At 34.6% G+C, this 10,268-nt stretch overlaps 1 protein-coding gene across 1 annotated transcript; it reads left to right on the top strand.

The window, feature by feature from the left end:
* The first annotated feature begins 2,630 nt into the window (after window positions 1–2,630).
* Window positions 2,631–9,818, top strand: LOC128716036 (homeobox protein extradenticle). The gene is made up of 6 exons (XM_053810960.1): window positions 2,631–2,883; window positions 8,050–8,202; window positions 8,319–8,499; window positions 8,569–8,679; window positions 9,295–9,442; window positions 9,537–9,818. The coding sequence occupies exons 1-6, from the start codon at window positions 2,631–2,633 to the stop codon at window positions 9,816–9,818; spliced, it is 1,128 nt and encodes a 375-aa protein (XP_053666935.1).
* The last annotated feature ends 450 nt before the right edge of the window (window positions 9,819–10,268 follow it).

Below are 10,268 nucleotides of genomic sequence, written 5' to 3'. Positions count from 1 at the left end.
AGGCCGGCATTGGTTTACGAGTCCATAATAGTTGGGTGAGACGAATTTATGAATCTCGATCGATGGTGATCGAAGTGTTTGTGTGTATCTGTGGACATGGTACGAATAATACAACGATATAACAATTTATTGCACCCTGATTTGAGTTGTTCTATCATTACGTTTTTACAGCAGTGTTTTTATTACAAGTTGCCATTATCCTATCATTTGTTTACACATGCAGACTACAGCGACTTGCTATGAGATTACTGGACTCATCAATTTCTAGCTTTCTGAATCCTTCGAAAGGTGTGAGCAGTAATTTGTTTTTTTTTATTGTTGTTCGGAATTTTGTATATATTTTTTTCTGCACACGACAGACTTTTTTTGTTCTAAAATGTGATATTTGCTTTTATGTGGAGTGCTTTCATTTGCTAAGTCCTGAATTAATTGTTTTTTTTTTTTATATTGTCATTGTTACACTTTTGTTTTGTTTGTTTAATCGCTTTTAACATAAACATATAAAATTATTTTTGTTTGTTTATTTTTTGCAAGAGTTGCGTGTAACTTTTACGTTACGGAAATTGAAATGTTCAAGAAATGACAATGAAACAACGACGATATACGATTGCACTGTAATTAAAAAATCGTGATAATTCGCTTATTGGCAGTAATCGGATCGATTGAGGTTTCACGGATGATCATTCACCATTTTGCACACTATCTGTCCGTAACGATATAGCCTCATACACATACCAGTGTTAAGCGAAGATGTTCCTTCTGTTCAAATTGCGTATATCAAATAAAGTGAAACAATTTTTCATTCTAAAGTGATAAGAAGATTGATGAGCATTTTCCGTTATGAGGGGCAATTTGTGTGTGTTTGCCCTACACGGGTGCAACGCAATAGCGATCCATTTTTATTTGTACCGATTACATCAGGAGATTGACAGCACGTGAGAAAATTGTCCGTGATTGTATTTAGTATATTTATGTTAGTTTAAAAATCGCCCAATATATTAAAGCAGTAAGAAATAGGAATCAGACCAGCAACAATTAACTTCTGTTTTTTTTGGTTTACTCACATATTTATACCGATCTATTGAATGTTTTGGAGTTTCTTATAGACTGTACGTTGTGTCAACTCCTTTATTCGATTAGCTTAGACAACAATTTGACGCATAAAAAATCAAGTAAAATTTTGCAAAGAATTCTACGAACTAACGCTTATTATAGTTAAGAGGTTCCGATTTATGTGTCAAAAGTTTCTGAAATTAACTTTTTAGTCTGCTGTCCACATAAGAATTCTAATGTGCATTTCCCCATGCACCCGAGTAAGAGCATTTAAGGCGTAATATTAAAATGTATTTTTTATTAAATATTGTACCAGGTGTCAGAAGAACTAAGATATATTTATATAAGCGCATATCGCGTCTTCATCATTTCACTGGAAAAGCTTTATGTGTCGCTGGAAGAAAATAGTGTTACTAATAGTCAATGTTATTTCCGAAAAATAAAGCTCATTCGAGTCCCTCCAACTCGATGTGCATAAACTCGATTCGCAAATGCTTCCGGAACTTCACCCATGGATATGCTAAATGCCTGTGTTAGCTATTCACCAGAAGATCGACTACTGCATTGCAACAGTTGACCAGAAAGATGAAACCATGCTTGATTGATAGTGTAATTGTATTGAGCATCGATAATGGTTTGCATTCGCTATACCTACGTTCTTATCTGATTATAATAATCTGTAGCGCAACGGACGAAACGTAGTCTTGTGGGCTTCTGTGCACCGACTACTGTGGCTGCAGATTGCTCAGATTGTTCACCTTTTCCCTCTCCAATCGTGTTTTTCTTCTGAACATACGAAAATTAACAACACGGTTGCGGCCTTTGGAAAGCCCGAACCTTGGAAGCGTAAAGCGAAGAAGCGTTGCAAAAGATTGGATAAATCCTGTAAATGATGATTATGATAACAAACTGCATCGTGTAATGATCACTGATCCTCTCGTTGCATTGTAGAAAGGATCACGGAAAAAGGATTCTAAGAGTTGTAATCGAAATGTTCCAAATATTTTAGTAATTTAATTATTCTTGCAATCGTGTATGATATTATATTTTTTATAATCTTTATTATAATATTTTTGTTTAATAGCAGTAATAAACTAGTTAACACATATAGTCTATAAGTTCATATTGCATCGGTTAAAACACATCTATAGAACACAAAGATTTTTTTCCAAAACATTTTATATCTGTTTTCAAATTTTCAATCTTTTGCTTCAAAAGTTATTGGTAAATCGTAAAATACACTTCGTCGTAATTCTCATTTTTTAGGGTTGTGTGATTGTAAACCTTTTTGATTTCGATTACTCTACCTAAAAAATATACATGTGATGGCAGAACGATCTTATCTGCAAGATTTGCTGCATTTAGTGCACGAGAGTAATTAAGAAAAATATAGCAGTGTAGGCAATCATGACGTGTGTCGCTAATTCCAACCCTTTAAATCACATTAATATTATGAAAAACATGGAAATTTTATCTACCAATGGGTCTAAATATTAAATTATATTTATGTTTCCATATTACTCCCATTTCAGACACGGTTACTGCTGCGCTAAGATTCTGTCACGATTATCATCCCAATGGAAGATCCAAACCGAATGATGGGAGGCCACGGTGGCTTAATGCCACCGAATTATGGCATGCCGACGAACGATGGTCAAGCAGGAGTGGACAATGATCCTCGCAAACAAGATATCGGCGAAATTTTACAGCAAATCATGAACATCACCGACCAATCGCTGGACGAAGCACAGGCCCGCAAACACACATTGAACTGCCACAGGATGAAACCGGTTTTATTTGCTGTGTTGTGTGAAATCAAAGAAAAAACAGGTTGGTGTCTTAAAAATGTACATATGCATGGTTCTAGCATAGTATGAACGAGCAGTAAGCTTAGACTTTAGGAAGAATGGCAAACGTTGTTTTATGACTAACTATTTTTTATCACAAATGTGATGTATATAGTCTCACTCATTAGTACTTTGCGTTGAGTGTAAAATGTTTATAAAAACTGTCCACTTTAGTTTACAAATAGTTTGTGGTTCTTCATATCAAGTCAGTTTGGACTTTACATGTATTGAATTAGTGAATGGTGTGTTTCATACAGCTTTTCAACAGCTTTCGTTGAGAATTGATACACATTGACACATACATTGTGATTGACACATACATTAAATTTGCATTTATTTCTATACGATTTATGTTGGACATATTCCTTGCATGTGAGAATCGATAAATATATTTTGTTATTATTTCTTGAAACGCGAATCAGAACCTTGATCGGAAATTCAAATTTAAAGGCTTAATTTGTTTTGTTATAATGGTTATTTTTGTTTGGTTGTGTAAATGGTTTACCTTTTTTATTTACATTTACATCAACATCATTCAATGCGTCCCAAATGCCCCGAAATTTTCACCGTTGCATGCATGGCCTCAGCATTTTTGTTTATATTCACACGTTGCATGCATTTCAGAACGCTTACTAAAATTACACTCTCGTTTCGCCTTTTGGCTTCACTCTATTTACGGCTGCAGTTTGTTGAAAACATGCGACGATGTGAAGCAGAGAAAGGCTGTGTTGCTTGTAATCATATTTGTTTTATTTACACTAGCGCCTCTTTCGGACGTATATGAGGTGTTGGCAGATGGCAAATAGATGTCGAACCTTATAGTTTCCGTATGAATAGCATGCTCATATACCTAGACACATCTCATTGCTATATCTTTCTTCGGCCCACTTAAAAGTTGGATTTGACTTTAAATCAAGAAGAAGAAGTTTACATAGTTCATTGCGATCGTAATTCTAAATTGTATGCAACAATTGTTGATTTTTTAAACAAATCTTTTCGGAGGCATAAAAGAGCAATAACATGTTTATTGGCAAATCATTCATAATATTCAAATTTATTTAGTAGAAAAGCTTCATCATCTATAATATTTCAATTTACGCAATCAATTTTAATTTTTTAATATTACATTTTTAGCAATACATATCATAAAACAGCATGTGTAAAATAATTTAGTACACCTACAACAACTTATTTTTGTTCCTTTAATGGTTACTTTCAATGAACGATAAAAATAATAGTTAGGTTGCTTAATTTTACAGATACCCTGCGTGATCTTTATTAACTCTGTCTAGGTTAGATTCATTGTTTAGTCTCATATTCAAAGGAACTAGTAAACATTTAAAAAACAACTGATAAAACAAACAAATGTTTCAGTTGTTTTAAATATAAATTATACTTCTCTTTCATTTACACTTACCGTGTCGTTACATTCAATACTTTGTGTTTATTTTACTATTTGTTCATTTCTTATACAATATACTTGCGTTTCGTTCAAGTTAATTACGAAATTATTATAAGAAAAATACTATCTGCCTATTTCGCCCATTCACTTCCATTTGTCTCGCGAATCACATCGAATTCACGCTGAATCATCATGAGTGAGATGAAATGAACGCGTGAGATGATTTCACGCGCCTTCTTCTGCGTTACCGAAGAGTTTCATGTGAGATTGGTGTTATTGCGATAAAGCGTTGATATTCATCGTTATCTAGCGTATTTTTCAAACATCATTGGGTGCGATAAATCTAGAGCAGCTCAGTTTTTGCACAATTCGCCTGTTTTCATTGAAGTTTGTAAAAAATGCTTGTACTTTTGTTCAAATGCACAATAAGAGTTCCCAACTGGTTAGACTGTTTATAAAAATGTTCAAAATTAAAAGATTTTAAATTTAAATGCATCATTGTTGTTATAAAGGAATTTGTGCGATTTTGTATTCCATTTTTAGCAACACAGACTTGAGCGAGAATAGTGGAATCATAATAAAAATGGGCAGCCGAATAAGAGTAGCAAGCATTAGAAAGAAAAACCATCGGTCGAAAATGTAGAAGCAAAAATAAGTAAACTGTCATTCCGTTTGCGACTTCACCGGATAAAAGGCTTCATTTTCTTTCTCCGTTTTCCGTTGAACAACACGCAGCCAATGCCAAAGCATTAGAAGAGTGTAATAAGAGCAAGAAGAATGCAAAGTGAGGGTGAATTGTATAAAAGTTTTCTCATGTTGTATCCCGTTGAATTATTCTCGGCAGTCTGCCATCATCATCCCAGTCGCTACTCCGCAAGAATGTATCGTCAAACGTTCTCCGTATACGCTTTTTTGTTTATGCCATACCTAAAATGCCCGTTGCGTGTATACTGCTATCTGATAGAGAAAGCTAGAGACAATGAAACGAGAGTAGGAAAAGGATACAATAGTAGAAACAACGAGATCAACCAACGACGGGTGGGAATGAAATTTGGAAGGAGAAATGCTAAGAGAGCGCTTTTCTTAAGCTGTAGGATGTGCACGTTTCCATCTATCCTGAGGGACTTTCGTTATCGATTTTCTTTCTTACTTGTCACAGTGTTGCGTTAATATGTGTATTTTTATGTCACGTACTTTTTAGGTAAATCGAAAGGTAACAGTTATGTTTCGGAATGGTTGCGGGAATAAGATAGAAAATAATTACTGATTTTCACGAGTTATGATTTTCTTGTATTAGCTTCTCTGGATGATAAGACGATTGTTCTAGGAGCAATAACTTAATTTTTAAAATGGTATAACAGCAGTGAGCAGCATTTTCATGAATGAATCGCCAACCTGCGCAAAAAATAGTGAACTATTCATCATTCTGCGCACGTGAATGTTCTCCAGGATTGGAATTTTATTTGTTTAATTTTCTCGATTTCGAATCACGATAGCCAAATTGTTTCATTTCCAAAGTACTGCTAAGTATGGTAATACAGGTTAAAATTACCGTCTAGGAGCACATTTGGGATACATTTATCTTTAACATGTTTGTTTAACATTTGCGGTGAAAATTTTTTTAAATTTTTTTCGAAAAATTGGTAACACAAATAATTAACCATAAAACAACTCTACGTCCAAACACTTTGTTGGTTCATTTACAGAGTCGTTTATTCATTAGCATTAATTTGAATACTTCTTTTAGCACAACACAAAGACACGAACATTTCCTTGAATGTTCCCTTCCTCCCGATACCCTGTCCTGCATTATCGTGTTCTGTGGGTTATACCCTTCTGCCATTACTTATTCTGCTTCATTGCTATGCTTGGCTGATTATCAGAAGGACTTTGAGCTAAGTTCTAATCCTTGGCATTCATTATTTTTTCGAATTGTTCTACTATCTCACAAACGCTCTTGCCTATAATGAGCTACAATTTCCAGATGTCCAATTTTGAAAGTTTGTGAAAACAAGAAAAGTTTGGGATTCTTTGATCAATTTTAAAAAAATATTTAACTATTGCAAATTGAACTAAATTATAGGATTTTTAAAAAAAAAATCAGATGAACATGAACTCTATTGACATTATTACGGAGAACTATAGGAAGTGATCTTCTAGGTAAAATCAGAATAAAACTGGTAAATAAATTAACTCAAATGTGTATTCATATATAGAGGTTAAATACACAGAACGGAAAAATAAGAAATAACAAGATGGTAAAGTGATTATTGAAAGTGTTTATGTTTTAGTTTCAGAGTTGAGTTCAAGATTTGGTAAATGTTGACCATTTTTAATAATTTATTTCTTGTGTGGGATTGGCATAACTTTTATATTATAAACAGTGTGTTGTGTCCGTATACTTCATACACTTATTTCTTTATTCTTCAATAGCTTTTACAATAATAAACCTACACTGCATGTGGTCCCACTTTCATGATATATTCATTCCCATTACACATGATATATTGTATGTTTGCTTTGATATCCAACATCTCCCCCCTTAAGGTTTCATCATATAGAATAATTTGAACCATGCCGGAAGCTGGATGTTTCGTCTTACCCGGTTCTGTGTTGAGGTTACTAGTTCAGCTGATTATTCTGTTAGAGATTCTTCATCCGATTGTTGAACACAGTGTTCAAAGTTTATAAGTTTAAAGGTTTACACATTTTAACTACATTTCGATACAGTTTCCATTCTATATCATGATGTATTATGTTGTAATTGCCTGGATTTATTCAATACGAGCTAATCCCATTGCACATTACTATCTAGAACCTGTCCGTTTTAAAATGGTACACTTTATTTAAACAATTTGTTGTAAATACTCCCACGTCTTGTGATCGAACGAACGAACGAATGTGAAGAATGTGAAGTGTCCGCACTGCACAGGTGATATGATAACGATATGATCCTATGCTTTTGTGGTATTTTGAGCAGTTTGTTTGTCATAGGTACCATACCATACTTACTAAAAAACTGCCTTGTCCGTACAAGCCGGTTTGGAAATTACTGTGTGAATGATCCTCTTTACTGGATCATAAAAGTGAGATCTAGAATCTGAAATGTTACCGTCTCTTTCAGCATGCTTATCCGTCAATGTATATTTGTAAAGTGGGCGTGGTTTAAGTAAATTAACGAAAAACAATTATTTTATCTATTAAAAAACATATTAAAATGTAGCGCATCAGTTAATTGTTTAACAGAAAAATGGCTCGACATTAAATAAAACATGTAAGATTATTTAAGATTTTTCAATTAATGTAATTGTTTAATTATTGCAATTATTATTAATATTACGAGCTTGAGGATTTCGTAGCCAAATCTTCGTAAATCTGTGTAGTATGGTGTATTTATTATTATTATTTATAACGCAAAATACAATGAATATGAATGCACCGATACGATCGATTAACATAAAATTTATTTTTTTTTCTTTAAACAGTATTATTCTCATTTTGATAATACATGTTTCTTATTTATTTATTATTATTTATTTCTTCCATGATGACGGCGTTTGCCGTATTATCAACAAAGTGTTGAGTTACATGTTTCTTATGTTTTATAAAAATTGTAAAGTCGTGTGTAATTAGCAATATACGTTCCGAAATATATATCCACATTTTAAAATTTCATTTTAGCTTCAAGTTTCCTTTGAGTCTAGTAGTTTAACTAACCATCTACCGTTTTCTCACTTCTATTTTCAGTTCTATCGCTGCGAAACACTCAGGAAGAAGAGCCTCCAGATCCGCAGTTGATGCGTTTGGACAACATGTTGATTGCCGAAGGAGTTGCGGGTCCGGAAAAGGGTGGTGGTGCAGGTGCGGATAGTGCCGCGGCAGCAATGGCCGCTGCCAACGGTAAGCCAAATATGCAGAACAGGCGGTTGTTATTAATTGATGTTTTTTTCTTCTTTTTTTCGTTTTCTTCTCGTTTCCGCTTCAAATGATAATTTCCATTAAAAATCGCTACACAGATTTTCTGTCACAATCTGATTTAACCGGCGGTCAAGATAATGCGATCGAGCACTCAGACTATCGGGCAAAGTTGGCACAGATTCGTCAGATTTATCACCAGGAGTTGGAGAAATACGAACAAGCCTGCAGCGAATTTACCACGCATGTCATGAACTTACTACGAGAGCAAAGTCGTACAAGGTAGGGCAGTAATGCGAATATAATACAGTATTATATTCCTAGCCTCATACTGTTGCATTTCCATTGCAGGCCTATTACTCCAAAAGAAATTGAACGAATGGTGCAAATCATCCATCGTAAATTCAGCTCCATCCAGATGCAGCTCAAGCAATCAACCTGTGAAGCCGTAATGATCCTGCGGTAAGCTTTCATTATCAAGTTTTGATTTTTATGCACTTACGATTCGATAAAGGTATTTAGAATGCGTTTGCAAGATTTATGAATCGGGAGATTGATAATAGGCATACAAAGCTATACATACATATGACTCCATCATCAATAAGTCGGGCCGTTATCAAATCAGTCAATAAAATGCAAACAAATCAATGGATCCTATGGCTTGTTTAGATTCGGTTGCGTGATACACTAAACATACCCCTCGTTGGTAGTCATCATGGAATAAAAAAATATAAAACTCACAGATAACAAATGGTCTTTCTGATGTCACTCAAACAAATCAACGAAGTTCGCTTCGTTTTCCATGTCTTATCAGACACGAAAATGGCGAATGATTGATTCGATTTACATTCAATGTGGAACGCATAACTTATGCGTTGAATATGCAATCTCATTAACACATTAGGGATTAAGAAAATATAACAATAAGAATATAACTCAATCGTGTAGGAATGTTGGAATTACATTAGAATTAAAGTATCATTAAAAAAACATACGAAAATAATATTAGTAGTACCAAAAGAACACTTATTGTATAGATATTGTTTAACATAATCAAACTATTTATTTTGTTTTCAGTTCCCGATTCCTGGATGCTCGAAGAAAGAGACGTAATTTCAGTAAGCAGGCTTCTGAAATTCTTAACGAGTACTTCTATAGCCACCTTAGTAATCCTTACCCATCAGAAGAAGCGAAGGAAGAGCTAGCTAGGAAATGTGGTATCACGGTATGTTGAAATGTGAAAACACAGATAATGATAGATAGCGCTGTACACAGTGTTGTTCTGTGAGTTTTAATGAAATATAAATGAATTTTTAAAGGTTTCCCAAGTGTCGAACTGGTTCGGAAATAAACGTATTCGCTACAAAAAGAATATCGGCAAAGCGCAGGAGGAGGCAAACCTGTACGCTGCTAAGAAGGCAGCTGGTGCATCCCCGTACTCAATGGGCGGACCACCAAGTGGTGCCGCCACGCCGATGATGTCTCCCGCCCCAGCCCAAGATTCAATGGGATACTCGCTCGGGTCTGGTGGTTACGATCAGCAGCAACCATACGATGGAAGTATGGGGTATGATCAGTTACATCAGGATCTCAGTCCTTGAATTGCAGATAAAAAAAACACTAGAGGAAAGGGGTCCGTAATTCCGAACGCCAACGCCAACGTTTGTGGCATTAATAACGACAGCAATTTTTTTCTGTTTCAAAATTCATACAATGTTGTTTTGCAACAGTTTTCACTATAAATATAATGCAACTATTACAACTATGACAGCCACCGAGTCACAGAAGAAATGTGCATATACTGCAGATAATGTGCTACCAACGTGAGAAAGCATTAAAGTCTAATTTTACTTCCAACAATCAAACACATCACACTTTAAAATAGCAAGAAGTATACGGATAGATTGCATTCAATAGACTTTAATAGTAAAATAAAGTGAGTAGTTGTGCAGAACATTTTGGTTTCTGCCAAGCTGCTAATAACTATTCACCAATTGATTGAAGCGTGCGAATGTGTGGAAAGGAGTTGCACATCTCCTTGCAATAGTGGT

This window comes from Anopheles marshallii, chromosome 3 (assembly GCF_943734725.1).
Source record: "Anopheles marshallii chromosome 3, idAnoMarsDA_429_01, whole genome shotgun sequence".
In the NCBI taxonomy this organism is placed as follows: Eukaryota; Metazoa; Arthropoda; class Insecta; order Diptera; family Culicidae; genus Anopheles; species Anopheles marshallii.
This window is presented reverse-complemented; position numbering and strand designations above follow the sequence as displayed.